Source organism: Atractosteus spatula, chromosome 15 (genome assembly GCF_055471065.1).
Source record: "Atractosteus spatula isolate fAtrSpa1 chromosome 15, fAtrSpa1.hap1, whole genome shotgun sequence".
NCBI lineage: Eukaryota > Metazoa > Chordata > Actinopteri > Semionotiformes > Lepisosteidae > Atractosteus > Atractosteus spatula.
The window spans coordinates 21,258,842-21,286,427 of NC_142720.1; the positions used below are offsets into that span (position 1 = coordinate 21,258,842).

Below are 27,586 nucleotides of genomic sequence, written 5' to 3' on the forward strand. Positions count from 1 at the left end.
GTAGCAGAGAAACAACTATAGAGTCTCCTGCTTGAAGACCAGAAAAATGAGAACTAGATCCAAACAAGAAAAGAATAGTTAGTACCCTAAAGACTGCAAGAGAGGATTCTTACAGCCCAATCTGGCTCAAAGAAGTAAAGAAGTTAAAGAAGATCCATGCAGACTCAGAACAGCCCTGCTGTGATCCGACTGAGAAAGTGTCATCTCAACAAGGACACAGAGGTGATTCAGTATGACCCCAGAGACCCAGGGTACAAAAAAGTAAATTGGCTGGTGAAGAACATTTCCAAATTTTTACAAATTGCTCTCTTTGAATTTAAAACAATTTAAACTGACAACACAGAGCTTGTAACACCTACAGCAGCACAGTGAAATGATCAATTGGATCAAAAACAGCACTTAGGTCTAGTGAGATGAGTATGGAAAAATAACTGTGGCAAAACGCGGGAGTGTTCAGTGTGGAGGCGGAGCCCTGGAGTAAGGGAGACGCGTTTCCTTAGAAACCGCAGCTGTCCTGGCTGGTTAGGGACGAGCCGCAGCTGCGGGGCCCTTTAAGACTGAGCTCCTCCCCCCGGAGTGACGAGCGGACCCCCGCAAGGGGAGGGCCCTCCAGCCACAGGCCCGGAGGGGATTGTGACGAGAGTGCTGAAGACGTATTTTTCCTTAATATTATTTTCTACTCCTTTTCTCCTGTCCCGCTGTTTGTCTCCCACCAAGACAATTTGAGTTTTTTTTTTCTTTCCTTTTATGTCGGCTCTCGCTGGCCTCACACCGGTGCCTTCACCCCGTCAGAGAGGGTGTTGACTCTTACCGATGCTCGCAGCGGCCCCCCCCCCCCACTGCCGCATTGTTCCGAAACCTGAATCACCATGAAGCAAGCAGGGTTATGGAGAGTTACTAAAAATATTAATGCGTTTAATTCTCTTATCAGTTTTTTTCTCCCATGTTGAGCCTCAACTTGCTTTTGCTCGTATAAGCAGGCTCACTCTTCTGGCATTAGCGTGACTCATGACTCTCAGTTTTATCAATTTTGATAAGGCTGGCCAAACACCCGGAAGATGATGTTTAATGGAAACAAATGGTGCAGTATTACATACAGGTGGCAAAAACAGAAGCTACGGTATGGATATAAAATCGGAAAAACCAAGCTTGAAGAGGTTATTTATGAAAAAGACGAGTATTTTTGCGGACTCGTCATTTAGACTAGTGGTTCTGAACTTTTACTGCAGCCCCTTCAGTTCTCCAAATATGTTCTTGCACCCCTGATCGAAAACGGGTTAAAGAAAGTCAGTTCTTGAAACTTAAGACGTGCCATAACCATAGAATGAACAAGATAGAATTAATATATCTATATATATATATTAATTTTAGAGTCCAATTAAGAATACATTGCATTTTTTAGAATGATTTCATCTACCCATTTGCTTACTGTTTCTTTCAGTTCAGGGTTGGGGGGGAGGGGAGCCAGAGGCTATTCCTGCAAGCATCAGGCGCAAGGCAGGACACACCCTGGACAGGGTGCCAGTCCGTCTCAGGGCACACACAGACACACACACAAACCACAAGCCACTTCACAAGCAAGTATGTTTTTGGACTGCGGTAGGAAACCCATGCAAACACAGGGATCGACATACAAACTCCACACAGACAGCACCCCAAGTCAGGAATTGAACCTAGGGCCCCAGCATTATGAGGTATATATTTTAATTTCACAGTAAAATTAAGAATACATTAAAAAGTAGTTGTCCTTACATGGCTGGGCTTGACTGGTGCTTTCAATGATTTTAATGATCTAAAAACATCTGGCCTGTCTCACACCCTATAAAGTGAACCACTGATTTAGACAACATGGAGAAGCAATAAAAAAGGAAAGCAAAATGACATAATATATAGATAAGATATAAATAATATATAGAAAAGTGTGTAACGTTTATATCAATATACAATGTTAAAATTACACAATGCACCAATAAAACTACACTAAGAACGTCTTGGTTACCACCTTACAAAAATTGATTTTGCTTTTCTGGAATCTGTCCAGAGTAGAGCAACCAGATACGTTCTAGTGCTTAGGGGAATGTCCAACACTGACAGGCTACAAGAACTGAACCTTTTCTGTTTAGATCAGAGTGGGCTGCCAGGAGACCTGATTCAAGCCTCAAAGGCACTGACGAAGTCTACCTAACGTGCTTTTTCAGAATCAATACTTTAACATGATTTATAGGGCACAAGAGAAAACTACATGGAAAGTTAAAACGGAGAACAGGAGACACTTCTTTATGCTAAACGTTTTAGGAGAATGGATCAAGTTACCCTGCTGTGTTGCTGAAACTGATACCCTGGCTTCTTTCGAGAAATCAAAACTGGATGAAATCAAATGTCTGCTAATGTGTAGCTAGTAGCAAACAAGTGAGATGGGCTGTGGTCTTCCGTATGTAAACATTAAAACAGTATTACGGTCTTTTATAAAGTAGCTGCTTTAAAACATTCTTGTAAAACTATGTGATAGTGAAATACATGTGGAGCACTTGTATCAGTAAGGGTGTAACATGCTTGTGGATTCAAGACATTTAACAGCTTATAGTCTTCCAGAAAATATAAAAATCAGAGCTTACATTTGGAGAACACTTTCGTGTCAGCATCTAAATGCAAAGGTTGGGGTGCTTGAGAGAAATGTAGATTTGTATTTGTCATAAAAATGACTAAAGAATTATGTATCCACTTTTTAAATCTGTTATTTAAAAGGTTAAAACTCAATACATATAATTTTCATAATATTTTTCTTAACAAATTACTTATGTGCAAAATTACTTTTCTATAATGCTTTCACAAAAATGAAATAATTGCAATTTGCTTGCAGACATCTACAAAGACGGACCAAGTTCAGAAAATACTGTGAAAATTAATTTATTGTTCTATAAAATACATACGTTTTTCTTAGAGAAGGTGCTACAGAACTTCTGCGTCCTATATAAAATTCACTATTGTTCCCTTTGTGTTTAAAAAAAAACTATAAAACAATAGAATACTTATTTTAAAGCAACAACAGATTGCCACAGACTTGCTGTCCTGCAACATCTTAGGTTACCGTTACAATTACATGCACCGAAATACACTTGCTCTTAATTAAGGCGTCATAATCATTACAGATTTCTTATAACCTAAAAGACATTTAATTTAAAGTCGAAGGTGGGTTTTGTCTGGACCGTTGTGCTCTTAAACGGACCTCGAAATTAAAGGGTTAAAGATAGTGGCTGATGTCTGTCTCAGACTTTGGGGCACAAGTTGTCCCCACCCATCCCGCTGCCACCTGAAGAGACTTCTTGGCAAGAAAAGCAGATAGAAACATGGCGGCAAATAAGAGCAGAAGTCTGTGGTATTTGCTTTGCAAGAGAGGCATTTCCTTGAAGAATGCTGTCACTGGCTGCAGCAGAGGTTATTTCGCTTTTTTGGTGCCGCTGCAGTGCTCCAGGCAGACTCACTCCAATGTCTCTAGCAGGAAGATCAATTCATTAAAGCCACATATAAGTTCATTTGCTGGAGCGAGATCATATAAAGAGCTGTATGAACTATCAGTGAAAGATCCGGACACTTTCTGGAGATATGTTGCAAAAGAAAAGTTACACTGGAGCAAGCCTTTCAGTCGGGTTTCAGACTGCGATATCACGCAGGGCAGAATCAGTTGGTTTCTTGAAGGACAGCTCAATGTTTCTGGTAAGGGATCTTATTTGTATAAACGGTCACATAATCTTTGTTACAGATCATCAAGATCCACATGAATTCGCCTAACGCAGTGAGGTATAACATCGTAAAACATTTAGCTTTGAGCAAATCCTTATTGATAAGCCTGTCCTCTTAACGTACTTGAAATAATTCGCAGTAACGTCTTTGTAAAAAAGCAGTATGATTTAAAATAATACAGTACTTCTGAAACTTTAGCAATAGTATTAATTTTTATCGTCGCCTGTTTGTAGAACTTTAATTCTTCGAAGTTATATGAAAACGTTTGCCTCCTTTTAATCCTTAATACACATTCTAGACATTTTTACCTGAAAGTCAGCGTTATTCGAAAGTTTGTGGCAGGTATAGGCTTGTCGGCACATAAATCGCTTAACACTAAAACGACGCGCTGTGAAAACGTGTGGGGGATAGAAATAAGAACTGCTACAATTAAGCACCAGTTGTCAGAATGCTCGGTAATTACTCATCTAAGTTTTGCAGCTTTTATGTGGCCGCTTTTACTAAAGAAATATCTGAATCGCTGTTAACTTGCACTGCTCTCTGGTATCGTGAACTGCACCTCCCTCGCTAGTCCCCGCCTTTTGTTAGTAAAAAGCGGTAGACAGGAACAAATTGTACGTCTAATTCTTTCAAAACACAGAAATATTAAAGAGCTTACTATGGGGGGGTTGCATTGCTCTGTTATTCTCTCTAATGAAACCCTATTGACTGGCAGTCAACTGTTTGGACCCGCATGCCCAGAGGAGTCCTGACAGAGTGGCTTTGATCTGGGAGAGAGATGAGCCCGGCACCGAACTGAAAATAACCTACAGGTAGGTGTCTGGGCCACATCTGGATTAGCGTCCTAGACTTTATGAAGAATAAGAAGCACAATGTCTAAGATTTGCAATAACAAGTTGGGCTGAAATTTCTATTTTAACATATAGAAAATGCATAAACTGTCTGCATTTTTGCCTTTTGTCCTGTGGAAGGGGATCTCTGAGTTTAGTGTTGAACTTGATGGTGTTGCATGCTGCATGGAAAGTATTACTTATATCTTCAGGTCAAGTTAATATCAATTTGTTTTCTAACCACTTCATCCAATTCAGGGTCACGAGGGAATAAACAACAGGCACAAGGCAGTATAGACCCTGGACAAGACATCAGTCCTTCACAAACACACTCACACCAGGGCCACTTTTCCCTTAAGTCCATTAACCTACCAGTATGTCTTTGGAGTATGGAAGGAAAGCAGAGCAACTGGAGGAAAACCACATGAACACAGAGAGAACATGCAGACTCCACACAGACAGCACCCTGAGCCAGGAACTGAACCCAGGGCCCCAGCACTGAAAAGCAGCAATGCTCACCACTGTACCACTGTGCTGCCCTCAATGTAACATATGATAACAAAACAAGGAGTTCAAGGGTTAATTTGTGTTTGAAAGGGATACCCAAGGTTCCTCTTTCTAATGTTTCACAATGACTCAGTATTTGTCTCAGACAGAAGGACATGTTTTTTCTCTTTATATGCAACATTTCACCTTTTTTTTAACAGATGACCTGTGCATTTACTTAACACATAATTTAAAGACATGGGTAAGACTACAGTGTTGTATCTAAAATATCCAAAGAACAGCTGATGAGCAAACACCATCATCCCGTGTCATCATGACATAAAAAATATTAATACTCTGTACGGATGTTGAACAGACCCAAAAATCTGTTTCTGTTACCCTTCACGAGTTGGTTACTGGGGCCTTTTTTAACTTCTTTGACGATGGTGTGAACAGAGTGAAAGAAAAGCCTTCAGTCTACGGTAAGGCCTGCTGTGTCTCATATGTTTAGCACAGGAAGAGAATCAAAGAAGGAAACTGTCAGGGTACATGAAAGTGAAAGTTTAATTAAAGGACATTTCATTGTAGCTGTTAAACATCTTTAGTCAGATCTTTCAAGACAAGCCTACTACAAAGTCAGTGATCCTGCTTTTTTGTAGAGGTTTCACATTTGATTACAGTTTTTTTACAGTTGTTCCTTTATTTTATCAGAGTTAAACCTTGCAGTTAATTCATTTCACTATAGTTCCTGTACTGTGCTTTATCATACCTTAGTATTACTGTGTGCTGGCTACACTTTTACTGTACTTTACTACATCATACTGTTATGTTTTGACAGGAGTGTCATAACATTGCTGGCAACACATTGCTTAAAAAAACTTAAGCTGCTCAATTAGCTGTTTCAACAGAATGAACCACAAAATAACACAGCTTACGAGAACTTTCATTTACAGTTAATTTAGCATTAACCAACTTGCAAATAAAGGCAAAATCCTAAAGAAAGGACATTTGTGCATAGCTGTAGACTCCTATTATAATGTGGATGGTGAGATGGATAACTGCTTTGAGAGGACTGCCTTTCTGCGTAGTTATCTCATCCTACCACTGAGATACAGTAGATGACTGTGCAAACAGACGGTTTATCACACTGGATCATCCTTTGCTCTGTGTTCTGGAAGATCTGACAGCTACATTTGCTAAACACGTGTCTGTCTGTGTGCTCAGAGGAGGAGAAGTAAAATAGTAACTGGTATTTCTGAATCCCCTCATGGTGATCCTGTTAGTAGATCCCCATCTGAGAACGTGCAGAGGCTGAATGAAGGGGTGTAAGGATGGGTCTTTCTGTTGCTGACATGGGGTTCTGTTGGTATGAGTCTTCTTTCCTGCTTCTTCTCAGTCTAGGGTCAAACTGAGGCTCACCTTTCCTAAGCCGAGTAGGGTTTGTAATTGATATGAACACCGCTAATTACTGGGTTTCAGGACTGCCTCATTCAGGTGCGCTGGCTGAAAAATAACTAAATGAACTTGAGCAGAACAAAAATCTTTGGTCTATTTAGTTATATTTCTGGGCAGCACACTGGAATGAGGGCAGGGTGGCACGATGGTTGCAGTGCTGGGGTCCTGGGTTCAATTCCAGACATGGTGTGCTGTTTACATGGAGTTTGTATGTTCTCCTCGTGTTTGCTTGGGTTTCTGGGTGCTCTGATTTCCTCTCACAGTCTAAAGATGTGCTGGTAAGTGAATTGTCTTCTGGGAAAGCTGACTCTGGTGTAAGTGTGAGTGTCTGTGAGGCCGTTGCTTGCTGGGCTAGGCTCCGGCTCCCCCTCATTGGATGATGCAGTTAGAAAATGGATGGATGTAACACACTATAACTAGGGTATTTGTGAACCCATTGACTGAGAGCAGAAAATGTACAAATACAGAAGAATCCAGGTGCAGCTAAAAACACCAGAGACACCCCAGGACCAGAACGGAGACCCACAGATCTATAGGATAAGGACACTAACAGGTTCATGTAAACACCTGGATTCTTTCTATAAGTGGCCTCTTGAAGATAACCTTATATGTAGAATGGACATTACTCTCTGAATATAACACTTATCATTGACCTGCATTTTATGTTATGCACCAGATGTCTAATCAATCCTGAATGCTTTGTTACTCTTATGGTGGTTTTACAACACATTAACTGGGCACCCTCCTATTTTTGTACGCTCTACAGCTTTACCAAGGTTATTGAATCTATATGAAACCAGAATAATGTAAAGCAAAATGTGCAGTAAACCTTAAACAGATCTTTTCTGTGTGGAACTCCCCTAATTACCTCACCCAACCTGACATCTTACCTCTTTACTATCCTTCTGGTTTTTCTGTATTCTGTGTTCCAAGCAGTTCTCAATTCGTAGAGCACCTTGGATTCTGAGTTCAGTTTCAGAGTCCTCTGGAAATCTAAACACAGCATAAACTGTAATAGACTCCACTTGTGCCCATTTCTACTGTTGCTTGTGCGAGAAATTGTCATGCGCTACTTAAACAAGACCCAGCCCTGAACAAATGCAGGGTAACACTCAGTATTATTCAGATATGGACAATCATCTATTTGGATTCGAACTATTGTTTCAGTTAATCTGTGTGCATTAAATGTGAGACTGGCTTACTGTTATCCCACTTTTTAAGGAGGAATGTACACATGACATTGCATTGGCAGTGTATTTGCAAAGGAGTATTTTGTAGATTTGCTTGGGAAGAGTGTTTGTCCTGCATTGAAAGGTTCTGTGAATTAAATAAAAGCTCTTTGTGTGCGCTTGTGACATTATATAAATGTGTTTTGATAGAACAAGTGTTTGCTTTATACTGTAGCTGCTCTATACCCCTTAATGAGCCCGTGTCCTGCAGGGAACTTCTGGGGATAACCTGCCAACTGGCCAACACTTTGAAGAGATATGGGGTGCAGAGAGGGGACAGAGTTGCCATCTATATGCCAGTATCGCCCCTGGCTGTGGCCGCGATGCTGGCATGCGCCAGGATAGGCGCAGCGCACATGGTGGTCTTCGCTGGCTTCAGCGCGGAAGCTCTGGCCGGAAGAATCCAGGATGGTAGGTGGATTAGTTAGCTGGAGCTGGTGAAACGAGAGAAGCATCACACGCGGTCTGTTGTACCACAAACAAAGACACTCAGCTGCTGAATATGTTAAGGGCTTATTTGAAATAAGGCTCTTTGTTCCAGTTGTCACGAAAGCACTGAAATGGTTATTGTGAACTGACTTATTTACCTCATGAACATGTCTTCAAGTGAATAATGGAGAGCAAAAGAAGAAAAGGTCTCTGGGCTTTTTTATGCTGGGGTGTAGTTTTTTTTCCTTGTTTTTATTGTGCTTCTGCCTCAGAACTGTATTTTATTTGAAAAATAGACTGTAAGTCTTCCCCTGTGATTGTGTGTTTTATAGTTTTTTTATTAATACTGTTATTTTTTTTGGCTTGAAAAGTTATTCAGCTCTGCGCTTTATGAAACCAAAAGGTCTTGTGATTTCCATGGCTCTGTAAGCAGACCCACCCGTCCTGTACTCTACTGTAGGTCACATGATACTGTGTAACTCATGACTGGGAACTCAAGGGCACTCTTATTTTGTACACATTGCTGCCAGTACCTAAACACCACACACGAGTGGACGACTGAGCACCCCAAAAAACATGTGTGTTCAATCTTGACATCCAGAAGACTTGAAAACATCAGTGGCAGAATTGCCATCTAAAGACTGAATTAGCGAATGAGCTGTAACGAGACTGAGCTGTTCTTTCCAAGTTATTAAACTCATTCAAATGACAATCCTTGTCTGTCAAAATGCAAATGCAGACAACCTGTTTGGACCAGAAAAGGAGTAGGTTAATTTGTAAGACCTCCAGGAAGTGCCAGATGATAAACTGTCATCTGATATTTTATAAAGGGTGTTGTACACTCCTGATAATATTTCCTGCCCAACCTGAATTTAATACTAATTTAATACTCTTTAGAGTATTAGTGGCATACACAATGTGCTTGAATTCTGAGCTGGATTCCTGAACCTTGTGTTTTTATGACTGATTAAGCATGCCACTGCTTTTCGTGTAAAAGCCAAATCTGCCAGTTTTATCCGATAGACACAATCCTAAAGACCACCCTGTATTTCCTGCACAACATGAGGTGAATTGCACAAGTCAACAGCACGTTGTAAGTCGTCTGTATCTGTCTGTGTGTTCCAGCTCAGTGCAAGGCTGTCATTACCTGTAACCAGGGCCTGAGAGGTGGCCGCGTGGTAGAGCTGAAGAAGACAGTGGATACAGCTGTGAAGAGCTGCCCCACAGTCAGACATGTGTTTGTGGCCCAGAGGACAGATGCCAAGGTTCCAATGGGCAACCTCGACATACCACTTGAAGAGGTAACTGAAGGGTTTAACTGAGGAACTTCACAACCAGAGGCCTTTCTGTCTCTTTCCTGTACCCTTCTCCCTTGGTAACTTAAACTTGACCGGAGAAAAGGGAGTCCTTTTCAATAGAGAGAAGAGGGAGACATCAGGCACCCAATGATAAGGGAACAAAAGAAGCAAAGCACAGTACTGCACATCAGCTGTGCTGATGCATGTCCTCAGTATCTGAACCCACATGTGAATTAGATGATTATGACCAATGTGGATTTTCATTTGTATTGAGTAGTACTAGAATATGGTGTTTATGTGTCACCTTACATCTATATTTGTCCCTTTAAAGGAAATGGCTAAGGAGCTGCCTGAGTGTCCGCCTGAGGCCCTGGACAGTGAAGACATGCTCTTCATGCTGTACACGTCTGGAAGCACAGGCAAGCCCAAAGGAATTGTTCACACCCAGGCCGGCTATCTGCTGTATGCTGCCCTGACACACCAGGTAACTCATTACAGCTGTCCTGTATAGCTCCTGTTTCTTCACGAGCTCGGTACCTTCCTGTCAGTTTTTCATTCACAACGTCATCCTTTAACAGCAGAGACTGCAGGCAGAAATACAGTACAGGACAGTTGTTCCGCTTTGAAGTTGTTAAACAGCCTACAAAAGCACATTAATCGACAATGAAACAAGCGACACCCCCCTAGACTCCCCCTCACTGGGACACACTCGGTTTCAGGGTAACTGAGTTTGTGTGTTGCTTTGTGTTCCTTTACCTACTACTGTACAGCATGAGGTACCCTGTCTCTGGAATACACAGCTGTTGCGTCTGATAGAAGCCGACTTGACTTGCAAGTTAACGAAACAACCTAAACAATCAAGTGCAACACCGAGCCTCTTGCTGCATGGTGACGATGTCAGCACACAGAGCCGAGGGCCACTTGCTTTCACGGGTGGGCTGGAAGGCGTCAGAATGGCTGTTACCTCCCCTGTGACCACGGTCAAGCCTTTGATATCCTGCTGTCATCGAGGTGCTCCTGGCCCTGCACCAGACTTCCTTATGATTCTGGGAGCCTAGCTACTGTAGGAATTATCCAAATTATCCGGAATGAAATGAAAATGGCTGCACTCTACCTGTCTAGCCCAGCGTTAGTGGGGGTTACACAGCAGACACACAGACACAAACACTCACATCAAGGCCACTTTTTTACAGAAGGCAATTAACCTACCAGTATGTCTTTGGACTATGGAAGGAAACTGGAACACCAGGAGGAAACCCATATGAATATTGAAGAACATGCAAACTCCACACAGATAGTACCCCAGATCTGGAATTAAACCCAGGGCCCCAGCGCTGTGAGGCAGCAATGCCGATCAGTGCACCACTGTACCACACAAGATGTTTATATGTTATTTATAATTCAACAAAAATGACACTTTTCTGTGCTAGACTTCTTTGTGCTCTGACTTTCTAAAGTGCACAGGGAAAACATATAAATTCCACTCAGATAGCACCCCATGTCCAAAATTGAACCCAGGGCCCCATTGTTTCAAGACAGCAATGCTAACCATTTAATAAAACAAAATTCTTAAAGGTCTAACTGTTAACCTTTCTTTTAAATTCATTATTGTTTCCTTTTCCACTTTTAGAGCTCTTAGTCTTGACCTAACCCCAGCTCTGGTCTGCATTTTCTGAGGGAGTGTCACACAGTTTGGCATAGTAACCAACAGAGTCACAGTTACTGACAGAACAAAGCCATTTCTGGATTTTGGGATTTCTCAGCCATATTGACAGTCTGTGTATCAGTAATCAAAATTAAATGCGAGACACATTTCGGAGGGATCGCCTGTTCCACAGAGGCAAAACGACAAGCCTTGGCTGGCAGTGTCTTGTTTTGGCACGGAGTTTGTTTAAAATTAAACAGCAGGCTTCAATGAAAACAAACCAACGGCCTGCATGGAACACGGCCAGAGAAACTCTGAGGTATGCCAGTTCGCTGTGAGAAAGAAAAGAGTTTGCTCGTTTGGCATAATCCACATACATTACTGTAACATGCTGTCACAGAATCTTATTGTCAGTGGAACAAAAGGAATCAATCAGTTGCGCATATATGAAATGCAGTGATGCTTCATGTTAGATGGTGAAATGTTGCTATTTGTATGTACTGTATGTACAGCATATTACACACTTCAGTTTTATGTACAATTTCTAAGCGAGGCATTCCATAATAAAAAAAAAACAAGAAATAAGGTACACAGTAAAGTATAACTGTTTTACAGCTAACTGTAATGACGTTGCGTTGTGCAGTTAGTGTGTTGATCTAAATAAATCCAGAGATACAGTGCAACCCACTGATATACAATACAGGCGACAGTATGAGGAATACAGCAGTTGAGGAGGAAAGTATTATGATTAAAGAAAGAGCTAAACAAGCCATGAAAGAATTCAATATCAAACAAAATGGAAAAAAAGTGCTTCTGTTGTATACACCTACGTTTGGAAATAAATAGTACCAACAAAAATCAGAGAATTAACTGGCATGGCTGTTTCTCAGAATAAGCTAGAAAAGTCTGCTGGGCACATCAGAACATGATCAATTCTGTTTGGATACAGAATGTGAAACCACATATAGAACGGGAATTTTCAACTGGTATTTTAGGTAACCCATTAGGTCATCAAACTCCAAAGAATTAAATGAGCATGTAATGAGATTAAGTTGGATTCAGTAGAAGACATCTTCCTTTCCAACTAATGGGAGTTAACTTTCATATAAACGGCACGCCTATTGATTGGTGACTTTGAGTGTTGAAATCACCACTGCAGGGCTTCTTGGTGAGTTTTCTCACGGTTGTGTTTTTTTCCTGTTGTGTTAGTACCTGTAGCTATTGCTGTGCTGCAACAGTCCCGCAGGTGGACCCTTGGAGGGTGATGGTCCTGTTCTAGGGTCTTCGGAAGTGCTTGATGATTAAAAACGGTCTGGATTGCTCATGGGAACTCGGGTTGTACTCTGGATGGACTTTGTCTCACACTGCTGATCAACATATACTCTGTAATAAGGAGAACAAAAGGATTTATGATCTCTATTTTCTATAGGCACTTTGCAGTATCATTTAACAGACAGGTTTATGATAGAAAGTACATATATATTAACTGGGGGTTCAAATACATTTTGTGTTTCTATGTACAGTATTAGTATATAAAATATATATATCCATCTATTATCAGAAAACTGCTTTTTCCTGGTAAGGACCAGGGCAGCCCAGTGCCAGCCTGTCCTGGGGGTACAGGGTATGTAGCTGGACTGCACCCTGGAATGGTTGCAAGTCCATAGTAGAACATGCAGACTCCACACAGAAGGTGCCTGAGTCTGAAATCCATGAGCTGTGAGGCGGCAGATCTAATTGCTAGGCCACCGTGCTGCACTACACACATATCATATAATTTTATCAAATGCTAAATTAATTTAGTATGCATGAAAATAGTTATCGCGAAGCTTTTACATGATTCCTCTCACTGTGTACACCATAAAATACTCTCCTATCAGAAAAGATATTTTGTACGACAGTGTTTCTCTTTCTTTGTTTGGCTGCTGGAAAATGAGCCCTGCAAAACCAGCTCCTTCCTCTTGTGTCTTTCAGTATGTATTTGACTACCAGGAGGGAGATATCTTCGGCTGTGTGGCAGATATAGGCTGGATCACTGGTCACAGTTACGTGGTGTATGGCCCACTCTGCAATGGTGCCACCACCGTGTTGTTTGAAAGCACACCTATATACCCAGACCCTGGTGAGATACATAAGTCTTTTAGCAGGATGTGCAGAAATACCTTTTCTGATTATTGCTTTCAGTGTATTTGCGTTTGTCAGACACTAAGAGCTCCTGGATATACATTAACCTGGCAGAGTGTTTAGCTTGTATGGGTAGTTGATGGAATGCTCAAAGTCCCAAGTTAAAATGCTTCTCTCCAGTTTTATTCATCATCTCAGTTAATAAAGTTACAGGACTTTGCCAGTAATAAACAAAGGAGTGGGCTATGTACAGTATGTTGAAACATTTTATGTTTGAATAGATAGAAATATATGTTTAAAGTTATTAATAAAGCTTTTAATTAATTAAAAAGCGAGAAAAAGAGAATATATAATCTCTGGGATTCAAATTCACTGTCATTTTCCAGGTCTTTAAAGCCAGGATCTCAGAGTGTGAATGAATGTGGAATAAATTCGAGAGGTTGAGTAATTAACATACCGGTCTGTTGTAAAGGGAGAGAAGAGGTTGCTGGATTTCTGTTGAATCATTATTTTCTAAGAGTTAGAAGTACTGTATAGGCACTGTTAATGAGAGTTCAGAAAATTCTGGTAACGCTTTATTTAAAATAAGAGATTTGTGTATGAAACTAGCCACAGATTGTGCTCCTTTTTTAACCTTCTGCTGTGAAGGGGAAATGTGCACAGATTTAAGGCCCAGGTCTCGGCGCTACATACAGGAGCTGTGTGTTGTGTTCCAGGCCGGTACTGGGAGACTGTGGAACGGTTGAGGATTAACCAGTTCTATGGAGCCCCCACAGCCATCAGGCTCCTGCTGAAGTATGGGGATAACTGGGTGAAGAAGTACGACCGATCCTCTTTGAAAACGCTGGGCTCAGGTTTGTGCAGCTTGAAGGAATGAGCACACACCTGGTTGAGGAAGGGCTACTGATGCGAGCAGGCCTTTCGGTTTTGGCTTCAACAGCATGGCTTAGAATCTTGTTCCCCATTCCCACATTCCTTTGCAGAAAGAAGTGCTTCCTGCTCTCAGTTTTCGGTGCACTTGCACGGAGGGTCCACTTGTGTCCTTTAGTTGCTGTTTCACTGTGTATTCTGAAAATGTGCACTGGACTGACGTTGTCAGTGCCTTTGAGGATTTTGATGTTGTGGATAAAATTTGCTGTGAAGTACAGAACTTAAAGGTACATAAAAATGTGCAGGGTGGTACTAAATGGTAATTTGCAGGATGCAAAACGGCTTTGGGGAAACCACATGTGAGTCGTGCCAAATATGTTGTTCCGCATAGTCCAAGTAATGACAGGAATGGCTGTAGTGAACAGGACAGAAATGTATTTCTTGTACCGCTGCAGTGGGAGAACCCATCAATCACGAAGCCTGGGAGTGGTTCTACAATGTCGTTGGGGATGGGAAGTGCCCCCTGGTGGACACATGGTGGCAGACAGGTAAACCGCTTGCAGACATCTCCCATCTTCCTTCATTCTGCCGCCAGAGTGTGTATCGTACCTGCTTTTCCAAGTGTGCTCCTTTCCTCTTGCTTTACCAGTAATGTGTTCTCAGATGCTCTTCTACTGAACCGTGCATGCGAAGGAATGCACGATCCTCCTCTTAGTGTGTCACGGGACGAACAGGCGGACATCATCAGCGACTGCACGTGGCACAGTGGGGAAACAGCGCACATGGAAGATGGAGATGTTTGTATTTTGACCTGCGCTGAATCTTGTTTTAGCTTCAGCCCTCTGATGTTGAGAGTTAATATGCAAATCAGCTCGAGCTCGGCATCAGAGGATGCTGTAGATAAAAGCATGCAGTGCGTGCCCAGAGCCATGCTGTTTTTTGTATGTCTGTCATGTCCTGGAATAAAACATTAATGGAACGCAAAGTCAATGAGGAACCAGATCTACAGATAAATCAAATTATTGATTTTCATTTGTCAGTGTAGCAAGGTGATCTTGCTTTGCACTCAGAGAAAACCACACTGTAATACTTGTTTCTTGGAAAACTGAAAAAAGGTGCAACGTAATTCAGTTCAGTTAAAAAGTGATGTGGAATAAGAACATAAGAAACTTTTCAAATGAGAGGAGGCCATCAAGCCCATCTAGCCTGTTTGGTAGTGAGTAGTTATTGGATCCCAGGATCCCACCCAACGTGGCTGGGTAGCTTGTTCCACACTCCCACCACTCCCTGGGTAAAGAGGTGCCTCCTGTTCTGGGTTTGAAATGCACTTCCACTTAGTTTTCACTTGTGCCCCCTGAATGATCTTGGTGTTCATCCTGGTGAGATCTGCTGGGCTGACCTTGTCAATGTGAATGTTGAATACTTGTATCAGGTTCCCTTGTGTACTTCTCTGTTCCAGACTTAAAATACTCAGTTCCTTCAGCCTGTCAGTGACAAAAAAGTAATAAAAATTAAACTCCGTTAACAAGAAGAGAGTTGGACTGTGTGGAAACATCACTAATGGAACCAACTAATTTCTAAATGCAGAGATGTGTGGGTGGCTCTCTGCAGAAAGGGCACTGTCTGTTGGGTATAGTAAGCCTTGCTTCGGCTGTGTGAACTGGGTGTTCAGAGTTGCTGCACCCCTGACAGCAGGTCTGATCTAATGGCTTGTGCTGCAAGTGCAGGCATTATAGGTGCTATATTAACACTCAGGGAACTGACAGTGCACACAGAGCCTGACTTATACAGTATTTTACCTGTCTTGTATGTTACAAACAATAAAACAGAAAAAAGCAAAAAATGTCTGCAAGCACTGACATGGTTAGTTATTGACACAGTGTGTCAGCAAGGCCAGCAGGCGGCGTGATGTGTTCTTCTTGGTGTCAGATGCATGGCTTTTGCGCTGGTCCGCGCAGTATTGTCACTAATTCTGTCTGATACTCTGTTTATCACTGGCTTAACTAGAAGAATGATAAGCATGAAGAACAGCTGCACAGTTTATAGCAAATTAATTAACAATTTCTAAAGCATAAAGCCTACATGCATGAAGGTCTTTTTACAAGAATGCAAATGCTGTCCCTTTAAAATGCCATTGATCCATTCTGGCACATCTGATGCCATATGCTGGTGTCATTAGGAGCTGTACAAGAGGGTAACTCTATACATTGGTGCCTAATTGCCTGATAAATTTCAGAATGTCTAATGCATACTTACAAATTGAATTGCTTTTCAGATGGCCTGAGAAGCTGAATGAAACCTTTCGAGATTTTTTTATGCAGCGTTCACATAGAATCACCCAGTGTGTTGTGTTTCACCAGGCCTTTCTAATGCCTAAGAAGTTTGGCTAAAGTCAAAACTTAAATCACAGTGTTAAACATTTTGAGGTGCCCTTTTTACGTCAGTAATATAATGTAATTACCTCTATACATCTAAGTACTGTGTATTGGAGTATTTTAAGGAAAAAATGTAAATTCTTATTGACTTTTATCCCATTTTACAATTGAACTCCTTATTTCCTCTAACTTTAAAAGCACACTTCTCCTACAAGATCTACTCCTAAAAGATGATCTGTGTAAAATACTGTATAAAGGCTTTGCACACTCTACCAAAACAGAGCAGCGAGGCATTGTCCTGTATAAGTTAAATCTGCAGTTCGTATCGCATTATTTTTTTGCTTGTTACAAAAGGTTAATAGTAGTTCTATGCAACTTGTTTGCTGGGGTCGCTGAACTTGCCATTTGTCTGCAAGGAATTGCCTGAAAGGACTTCTGAAAGGGATAGTAGCAGAATACTGTATATATGAAAAGCACTGAAAAGCACAACGTCATTTGTTTAACAAAGTTTTGAATGTCACTGTTTTGGAATGCTACCCTATGGTCAGTTTTGCAAAATTTGGCTTTTCCTTTGCTTTCTTCATATGATTCCAGCAGAAACGGGCTGATCTGTTATTAGTATTAAGATCAGGATAAGATTATGCCAAGCAATTCTCTTATTCTGAATTACAAATGTTATATGTATTTTCAGGCAGCTGTGGTTAGCATTGCTGCCTTGCAGCACTGAGGTCCTGGGTTCAGTTCCAGACCTGGGGTGCTGTCTGTGTGGAGTTTGCATGTTCTCACTGTGTTTGTGTGGGTTTCCTCTGACAGTCCAAAGACCTGCTGGCAGTTAAAATGTCCCTGGTGTGAGTGTGTTCGTGTCAGTCTGCCCTGCAATGGCCAATTATTGGATAAAGTGGAGAGTAAATGGATGGATATCTGTTTTATCTGTAAAGCAGGACAAAAGTCGTTCAATATCCCATTCCAGTGTGCAAGAAGTGACCGTTTTCGTCTCAGTGTAATCTCCGTGTGTGGCCAGCTGCCGGAGGAGAAGAGCTGACAGGCGTCATTCTGCTGTTTTCTCTCAGAGACAGGAGGGATCTGCATCGCACCTCGACCCGCGGAGGAGGGAGCGGAGATTCTACCGGCCATGGCCATGCGTCCCTTCTTCGGCGTCCAGCCTGTCCTCGTGGATGAGAAGGTGTGCCTCTTCTAAGCCCCCTGCCGTGTCAGTGTGCTGGTGAGCTGTTTCTGGCTGTGGTGGCTGCTCTGAGAGGAGTCGCAGACAGCTCTGAAAAGCCCTCACAAAGAGAACAAGGCTTTGCAGCATAAAGAAAAACGGGGCCAAAAAGTACCTGTGGCAAATTCATAAGAGAAGATCCATATCTATGCAGAGAGCACATAAAACCAACTGAGGTTCGATAAAGTGGACTTCTGGTAGACCCAAGAAATCCCAAACTTAGTAAAAAAACACAGAGCATGGCACAGCAGAATGAGCTTTAGTGCTGCTACTGACAGCTTTTGTCCTGGGTTTTATTCTGGACTGGGGATCCATCTGCATGAACTCCCTGTGTTTGTGTAGGTTTTCTTCAGGAGCGCCAGTTCCCTCCCACCTTCCGAATACAGGTTAGGTTAGGATAACTGGCGTCTCTAAATTGCGTGTGTGCCCTGTGTTAGGCTGGCTTCCTGCCCAGGGTGTAGTCCTGCTTCACACTCTGTGCTCCTGACATGGGGCCTGGGCTGCCGTGACCCTTATCAAGATGAAGTGGCTCTCTGACAGTGAATGAGTGAACGAGGGTGAGAGGAGAGCGGCAGTATCCCCAGGGATTTCGATGGTATATCTGTCAGAGGGGGAGAGGTGGGGGGAGGGAGGAGGAGGCAGGGTATGGTCCTTATCAGAGAGCAAGCGGGTGAGGTTTGAGAGATAATCAACTGGTAATAATCCACCTCAAAAAGTGGCTTATGGGAAGAGTGTTGTCCATATGGCCTCCTGTGCCAGCAGTGTGATCGCATGTAGAATTAGAGAATCGTGAGAGATGGGATCGCTGGCTCGCGTTTGCTCCTGGCTGTGTGTTACAGTATTAGTGATAAGCTGCTCCGTAGGATATTGCAAATTACAGGAGCTTCATTTTATGGTTTCCTTGCATTTTGTCAACATTAACTGTGTCTTTCCTGCAGATGTCCCCTGCTAAAATGGGCTCTTACCTTATTCTCTTCACAAATATATTTTCTAAAGAAGCCCTTCTTGAGGGTTTAATCAATATTCCATGTAATGATGACATTTTAACCATTTTTAGATTTACCTTAATCTTAACCTACCTTATAATTTTAGAGGAACAATTAATAGGTTTATTCCATGCTGAAAAGAGAAGAAAGAAAACATAGCCGAAACATTGTTTTTCCTCATTTCAGCATGGAATAAACCTATTACTTGTTGCTTTGCAGCCTACGCATGCTGACGCAGCTCCCCACCTGAACTAATTATAATTTTAGATATACATATAGAGGCACTTGAGCCATTAGATGTATGTCATCTGAGAATATGGTACACTAATATACACCTCCAAGTACCAAAATATTTTGGGTCTCTACCCTGTTGTGAATAAGGAGTATTTTAGCTCAGTGCAAACAAACTGCTCGTCTTTGCAGGTTTGATTTAGCGTGATCTTACCAGCCTGCCTAGATGTTCATTACAAGAAAGAAAATGAAGAGCTCTTCAGTTCTCCCAGTTTTCATGTTCTTCTTTCAAAACTAGTGTGTGTGAAAGGAGACATCCTGAATTAAACACGGCATTGTGGAGCTGTGGATTAATATGAAGCCGCAGAAGCTGTGTCTCACTTAATTCCCAACACTGGCTTGCCCCAGAAATAGAGGCTTCAGCCACGCTGGAACATCTACTGATTTTCCTTGTAGTTCCACAATAACAATCTTGCGCCCAGGTCATTAAACAAATCCACCCTAATCCCACTGTCTCTTGACAGACGCGCTTTTCAGTTGTCACACCGAGGGGTTGGAGGGACTGACTCCAGGGTCAGACAGGGCAGAGAATCCTGACCTCTTTAATGACACAATTAAAACAGGCTGGGGTATAGCAGCTTAACAGGCTTGACTGACTTGTTTTTTTCTGTTCTTTTGCCAGCTTTGGTTGATCATGTAAACATGTAAAGTCATCTCTCGTCATAAACAGGTTAAAGCCAAACATACTGTACCATTAATGAGTCTTTTAGATTATTGGAGTTTGTGTCTTCTGACTTCTCCTGGTTTCTTTACATCTAAATGTGGGAATAAGCAGTATTTCTTATGTGGTAGTAGGGAATGAGAAATATTTTTAGGGAAAAATGCTTATAGGTTTTTCCTTTGTATCCTCCTGTAGGGGCAGACCCTGACTGGGAATGATGTCTCTGGTGCACTCTGCATTGTTCAGCCATGGCCTGGCCTGGCACGGACCATTTATAAAGATCACCAGAGATTTGTAGACGCTTATTTCAAACCGTATCCAGGTTGGTCAACCTTAAATCCATTTCCCGTTAGATCACTAAGTGTTCTTGCCTGTTCAGACAGATATTTTGTCTTTCTCTCTTCCCCATTTGTGTTGCAGGCCATTATTTCACTGGAGATGGGGCATACCGGTCCAAAGAAGGCTACTACCAGATTACAGGACGCATGGATGATGTCATCAATATCAGCGGCCACCGTCTCGGCACCGCAGAGATTGAGGACGCATTGGTGAGCCTGGGGAGACTTTGTGTTGTCTCTGTCCCACCAGCATGAAGAAGACTGCATAAGTGTTAAAGAATGTGGCGCCAAGATGGTGAAGTTGTATATTTTGGAGGTCACTGCCTACTAGTGTATAAACTATCCTTACATTTTCTAACCACACAGACAGCACCCCACGTCTGGAATTAAGCCCAAGGCCCGAGCACTGCGAGACAGCAATACTAATCATTGCACCACTGTGCCGCCTGTACTGTATATAACTCATCTGTATATAGGTCATTTGTGCCTTTTGTGAGATCAGGGTTTTCAGCTTTTCTGGGTAAAGGACCACTCATTGGTTAACATTCTCTGTTTCATTAATTGTGCCATGCTTAAATATATTTAATATTCAAGACACATGCACACGGTGGTGCTCGCAAGAGGCAATGTTTGCTTTTGCTTTGGTCTCTTCACTTCGGTAAAATTCTGATCGTCTGTAACTCCTCTCTGATCTTTAAAAAGACACTATGCCTCGGCTGGTCAAAAAGCCTTGGCAAGAAATATTTTTTTTGTCAGAGATGTATCTTTTTTAAAAAAAAACATTGTGAATAATTGTGCTGTGCACCACCGTAAGCATTTGTTTTGCATCTTCCAAAACGCTTGAGATGTCAGGAATGTAAATTTTAACAGCGTTGCTGATTTTCAGGATGAGCATCCCGAAGTTCCAGAAACGGCTGTGGTGGGAATTCCTCATGACATTAAAGGGGAAGGTAGGTGTAAAAATGGCCAGGTATGGCCAAAATAAAAATGGAATTAAAGGCATTTTTGAATCCTGCTATCTTCATGCAACATCTTGAACTTGAACTTGAACTTTATTGCCATATGTAACCGGTACTGGTACAGTGGAATTCTTCCCACACAAGTGACAATAAGTGACAAAAATTCTCAACACAATCTTATGTGTTCTTAGCAGAGAAAAGTTCTAAAAATGTATAATTTGATGGTGCATTGTGAAACACTGTATGATAATGCTTTAACTTTTTTTTTGTTGAAGTAAAGCTGTATCTGTGTCCAATTCAGGTGCTAGAGGACTGTGGGATTTAATTCTAGCTTGGCTACCTATTTCTACTTACTGGTTTAGCTGAGAATGTATGAGAGCTTTAACTAGTTTAACTACTACATTATTACTGACTCAGAGTAGGGCCACTCATACTGAGGCTTAGACAGCCATATTTGTTCTTTCCTTGAGCTTGTGTGTTTTCCTTCCTCCATGAGAGTGCAGATGTCCTGCCCACATTGTCCTGACCTTGGCACCACAGGAGCTCCAATTGTTAACATAGCCATTCAGTGCACTTGTGGCAATAAAAGAGATTGTTGTATTTAATATTTAACTAATGATGTCTCCGGCACATGGGTTCCTTATAGCACATATCACAAGCAGACAACAAGATAACCAAAGGAGTTATCAAGCATGGCAGAAGTATTTTAGAAGGAGGCCAAAGGAAACTCTTATCTTGGTCCTTGTAGCACCCTCCTGGCTGGAAGACAGAAACGGCAGGGGTGGTTACATTTTCAATAAGTATTTACATGTCCACCCAGCAACTACAAAGGCAGCTCTGTTTCATCGGTACCAGTGTCATATGTTTTATATGTGTGTTAACTAACTGGCTGCAGAACACCTGGTTTCCTCCCACAGTCCAAAGACATACTGGTAGGTTTATTGGAAATACACATTCCATCCAAGATCCCATGATGATGTCAACTAAGAATTTTAATTACAAAATGGAATAATTATCATATTTAAAAATACCCCAGAGCTGGCATATTATCTGTGTAAAAAAAGTAACTGATGACACATCTGTCTGTGCCGAGATCGTTTTCACAATAGGACATAAATCTGTCATTTGAGAAGTTTAGCTACGAAGGACTGAACAGAGACCCGTACACCAAAGGTTTACAGTAACAATTGCACAAGCAAATCTGCTATTGGTGCCAGAAATGTGCACTCACAAGTGACCTTGTTAGTATTGGTAAAATATAGCCTAAGTCTTATTCTAAATTCATAGTCTTATTCTGCATGCGGCTATGGTATTACAGTATATCTGTCGTCCTGCTGAAACTGTACTAACAGTTTGCCTTAATATAGTCTCTTACTGTGTGATCTTGCTTTTTTTGCTGTTTTTGTTTCTCCAGCTGCCTTTGCTTTTGTGGTGTTAAAGGACATTTCCCTCAGTCAGGCTGTGGTCATTGAAGAACTGAAGGCCTTGGTTGCTTCCAAAATCGCCAAGTATGCTGTTCCTGATGACTTTCTGGTAAGAACAAGTCTTGTATGAAATATGCAGTGATGAACAGAACTGTACAGTTTTCCCTGATGGTGCAGAGTTATGCACTGATGTATTTAATAATAGCGTAACGCAGCTCCCCACCTGAACATGTTCTTAAATATGTTGATTGCATTCACCCTCCTGAGTCAGTTCTTTGGAAACCATTACCAGCGTAGTAGAAATATGTATGAATACCATCAAAGTGTACATTTGTCACCAAACTGGCACATAAAAAAGAGAGAGGTTCTGTTTGCAACAGTACTATCCATTTCCCCTAAAGCAGTGTTTTTGACTGGATTTTTTTCTGCTCAATCAATTTTTAGATTGTCAAACGGCTGCCCAAGACTCGGTCTGGCAAGATCATGAGAAGAGTGCTGAGGAAAATAGCTCTCAGTCAGACCAGCGACCTTGGGGATGTGACAACGCTGGATGACCCGAGTGTGATCGCAGAGATTGTGGAGACTTTCACCCAACATAAGAGCCTGGGCTCTCAGGGGAGCTGAAAGCAGACGGCTGCCTCTTGGTCATACCAACATGTCCCTCAGCAAACAGTGCTGGCAGTGTTTCTCTGGCTAAAAGACAGGGCTTAGTCATTAAAGACACTGTGGAACTGCAGCTGTAAGTATTGGCTCACCTGTCAAAACCCAGTTTCTTTATCTGCATTTGTACCCTAGATTAGTGTCAAAACAACCTCAAAAAGATTAAATATGAATAAAATATAGTATAACAATAAAATAAAATTATTATTTGTGTATAATGATAATGAAATGTCATTTGAATAATGAATAATAATAATACTTGTGTCTCTGACAGATTATATACAGTATATACTGTATATATAATATTCTGTATATACAGTATACTGTGTAACAGACATACACCTATAAGAATACAGCGCATTATATAAAATGTAAATCTAAACATATTTCTATATGGACTTAGAAATACGTAAAGAACAATCAGTCAAACCTACTTACTATCACTTATGTTGATATTAAAATAAAACGTAATAGTCAAGCAATATTTGGGAAAAAGGAATTAAATCAAATTACTGATAATGTAATTTATTGATATCAGATTTATCAGTAATTTTATCTGATTTATTTCCCAGTTTCTATACTTCATACTGACTGAAAATCTTAACAGTATCCTAACTTCATATCTGGTATTACTGTACACCTCTACGGGTCAATTTATCAAATGTAAGTATACAAAACTAAACATTTTACTTATCCATTAGTAATATGCTTCACTGAAATAAAATAATATACTTTTTATTTTTCTTTGGTCCTGAAATGTTCATTATAAAACAGGAATGCGGTTCGTTTTTGTCAGAAACCTCAAGTGAACTTCACTAATACGCTGTGAATGGTCAATTGTTACACAAGGGACAGTAGTACGAGATAGCTACTGTACTTGTTAAACAAGTAGAAAAGGGAAGCTCTTTAAAAAGACTACAGATGAATCAGAATTTGATCTGAATACTAAAGGAATTACACCAGAATATCTCAGGTACAGTACTTCATCGTCACAATTGTTCATTTATAATGGTGAAGAAGGCTCCACGGCCGAAACGTTGTGTTTTCTGTCTTCTTTTTTTCAGCATGGAATAAACCTATTACTTGCTCCTTTGCAGCCTACGCATGCTGACGCAGCTACCCACCTTAAATAATAATAACTAAACTAATTAGAGTAATCACTAATGAAATTAATACTGATATTTGGCACCAGTGAATTAGGACTATACAATAATACTGTAGAAAAAATAATAACTAGACTCTGTTGTCAAACAGAACGGAAGAGGTGCAAGTGGCAGTTACAGTAATTCCATGATGAGGAGAATGAGTGGAATTATAGCTTTCTGGGATTTTGGGCCGAAAGGCTTGGTCACCTTTTTTTCTTTTTAGTGTAGAATTACCTTCGATTTATGTTTGATCTGTAGACGAGCGCACAAAAAAAAGAGAAATCACTCGCAGCTGTTTTTATTTTGAATATAAACTTTTTTTACATACAATCCACTGTCCCAGTTTGCTACTGTACTTAGTATTGAAGAATGGCATTGTATGTTTGAAGTCTAGGACAGGAACAGCCCTGTTCTGGGGACTGCACTGCTCTAATTATTAAGGCAGGTGACAGAGTGGCTCAATACTGCCACACTTTTGTATAATGCAGAGCTGTCTGACTCCATTCCTGGAGGACCTTGTGCCTTCAGGGTTTTGTTCCAACCTGTGTAGTCAATTAAACAATGAACTTTAAATATTTTATTTAAAGAAAAATTTAAAGCCATTATAAACATGTATGCATTCTAATACAGCTTCATCATCCTCAAAAACAAGATGCATTTTTACAGTGCATTATTTACTGTATGATTTAAGCAGGTCTGTTTTTAATCAAAGATCAGTCAGCTGCAATTATTAGAATCATCTATTACTAAATCCAATTTTCATCTATTACCAAATCCAGTGCTCCACTTCAACCAATTTGAATGGATGCCTGATAGTGGTTAAATATGATTAAATTTGATTCTAGAATCCAAAGAGTTGTCTCTGGTTAATAATGATAAGTGAAGGAATTTTAAAAAAAGTAACCACTCTTCTGATTTGTGTAGTTTATTGTTGTTGTTACCACATCCTGTTCCATTTCAATCAAAACGTGTTTACATGATTTTCCTGTGATCTGTCCAGCATTGACTGTAATGTCACATCTTGTAACATGACTCTGTATGTTCATCCATACCTGTGAATGCTTCAATTATTACATACCCTACTGTCTAGTCATAACGACTGGAATATTGTTATTAGTGTGGTCAAAACAGTGTTTTCACAGTTAAGGATACTGTGTAGTATACATGTCTAATGTACTGTCTCCTTTCTGTTACAACTGCAAACCAGACTGCTCACAATGTTTGGGACTGTATAATACAGGGTAAGGCTGTGTCAGATACAGATGTCTATAGACACTTTCCTTTAAAACCTTATATTGAACAACTTATCTGAATTAGAGAATGGTTTTGTGCACTAATCAGCTAGTGACACATTTGTCCAAATCAATAATTCACTGACATTACACAGTCACTTAATCAGCAGGTTTCCTCCAGTTCCCATTCATGTCTATTATAATCTGTGTCAGAGTCGTAAAGCTTATCCTGAAATCCAATCAAGAATCGACTTTAATTTGAGTTAAAATCTGGTGAAGAGATGACCACACTTATGTCATACAGAAATATCTGTATCTTAGACACAGCCTTAATATAGGCAGCATGTTATCTATATAATGATTGTTATTATGTAGTTTAACACAGAAGACATTAAGTGTTTTGGAAGTCAATAAAAAGCATTATTTAAAAAAATGTCTTTTATTAAGCCGTCCTAAATAATACAGACTGTAAACAGTGTAGGGGCGACATGGTGATGAAGTGGTAAGCATTGCTGCCTCGCAATGCTGGGGCCTTAGGTTCAATTGCAGGGGTGCTGTCTGTGTGGAGTTTGTATGTTCTCCCCATTTGTATGGGTTTCCTCTGGGTGCTCCGGTTTTCTCCCACAGTTCAAAGACATGCTGGTAGTTTAATTGGTTTCTGGGAAAACAGCCCCTGGTGTGAGTGTGTGCATGGTTTTGTCTGTGAGTGTGTGTGCCTTTGATGGACTGGTGTCTCGCTCAGGCTGTAACAACTCCTGGGATAGACTCCGGGCAGCTGTGACCCTGAATTGGATAAGTGCTTATTAAAAGTAATGTGACAGAAACAGTATAACGGAGACCCCCTAGTGGACACATGTCTTTGAACACAGTGTTACTGAACCAATGTGCATCTCTGGGGTCCTCAGTCCTACAGATCCTGCAGACACCCCAGGTACTGTATATCTTCATGACAGAATGGTGTATCTTCCTTAGTAAGTGGATGGACAGATGTTTACAGCAGCACACAGTGACCAAAAGACTTGAGAATTTACAAAATAGATGACTGTTGGAAACAATGTTAGCTCAGATGTTTGTGTTCTAAAAATAATTTAAGCCGAAATAGTGATGGATATTCAGTGTTTTAGCAATATCACCTCCAGAAATATTGCAGTAAAATTAACCTTTTGTCCCAGATTCAAAGACAAAATATGCTAAGAATTGCACAACCACAAATCAGATGAAAATACAAAATTAATATATGAAACGATCATGAATTGTTTCAGAGATGTCCCTCAAATAAGGTATTCGGACCCTCAAGTCCAAGCGCCATCCTTTGTGTTTACTTACATGAATAAGTTACATAAATGAATGTACAGAGCAACCTTCATTACAATATGGTCAGTCATTATGTTGTGACAAGGAGATTAGCTGACCTTCGAACCCTTGTCTTGTCCACTTGGGCTTTTATTGAACTTACCTCTGGTGAGGAGAACAGCTCATTCTGCTCAGTCTTCCACTTGAGACACTGCAAGCTTACCTGGTAGAGTGCAAAATCCATATTCCCACCCATAGTCAGCTGCTCCAGTCACTCTTGCCCAATAATGCTAACTTAAAGGATGCTTACATCCACAGTCCTGTCAGCCAGGGTCCCTGGTGCTACTGTATCTCTGCTTCTCCTTGCATGGTCACGGATGAGTGTTCAGCCTCTTCCTTGCCCTTCAGAACTTATCAGAATGCACAAACCTGGTACTGTTGCCCCGTTCATCCCGGGACGTTCGTATTTTGGACTGGCTGGGTGACTCTGTTGCTCTTAGGGAGGAGGACGAGCAGTTCACACCGCCTCCGTTGCCTTGACAGCTCTCATACTAGTTCGCCTTTAATTGTCTGGAAGAAAAAAACCCTCAAACTGGGGAAGAATCGGCCATGCACTACATTGTAAAAGTAACGAGGAGAAAGGTTTGCTGCTCTTGGGAGATTCCGTGTGCAGTCATGTAGTGTAGCTGCTCAGCCTTGTAAATCGACCCCGCTCCACTGAGAGTTAAGTGAAAAATGTTGCACCTCGTCATCTAAGAATGTCAGTTTTTTTCTTTAGCAAAAAAAAAACCAACACATTCCTATATGCGGACACACGTTTCCTCTCAAAGGGTCGATTTAAACTGTAATTTTGCAACTTTTTCAAATTGTACACCCACGTTTTTTCACGTACT

General features: G+C 41.0%; 1 protein-coding gene across 1 annotated transcript; it reads left to right on the forward strand.

Moving 5' to 3' along the window:
- Positions 1-3,273: 3,273 nt before the first annotated feature.
- LOC148820245 (acetyl-coenzyme A synthetase 2-like, mitochondrial) lies at positions 3,274-25,833 on the forward strand. The gene is made up of 14 exons (XM_088933993.1): positions 3,274-3,714; positions 4,457-4,553; positions 7,953-8,152; positions 9,296-9,471; positions 9,800-9,952; positions 13,088-13,235; positions 13,954-14,091; positions 14,563-14,655; positions 17,553-17,665; positions 19,838-19,964; positions 20,063-20,190; positions 20,867-20,930; positions 22,354-22,472; positions 22,808-25,833. The coding sequence occupies exons 1-14, from the start codon at positions 3,348-3,350 to the stop codon at positions 22,985-22,987; spliced, it is 2,103 nt and encodes a 700-aa protein (XP_088790119.1). The 5' UTR covers positions 3,274-3,347; the 3' UTR covers positions 22,988-25,833.
- The last annotated feature ends 1,753 nt before the right edge of the window (positions 25,834-27,586 follow it).

What these genes read in the sequence shown, in the direction of transcription:
- LOC148820245 (XM_088933993.1), top strand. Translation starts at nt 3,348, where the DNA reads ATGGCGGCAAATAAGAGCAGAAGTCTGTGGTATTTGCTTTGCAAGAGA. An exon ending in TCATGACATTAAAGGGGAAG is followed by an intron (nt 20,931 to 22,353) that starts GTAGGTGTAAAA and finishes TTGTTTCTCCAG; the next exon opens with CTGCCTTTGCTTTTGTGGTG. An exon ending in CTGTTCCTGATGACTTTCTG is followed by an intron (nt 22,473 to 22,807) that starts GTAAGAACAAGT and finishes ATCAATTTTTAG; the next exon opens with ATTGTCAAACGGCTGCCCAA.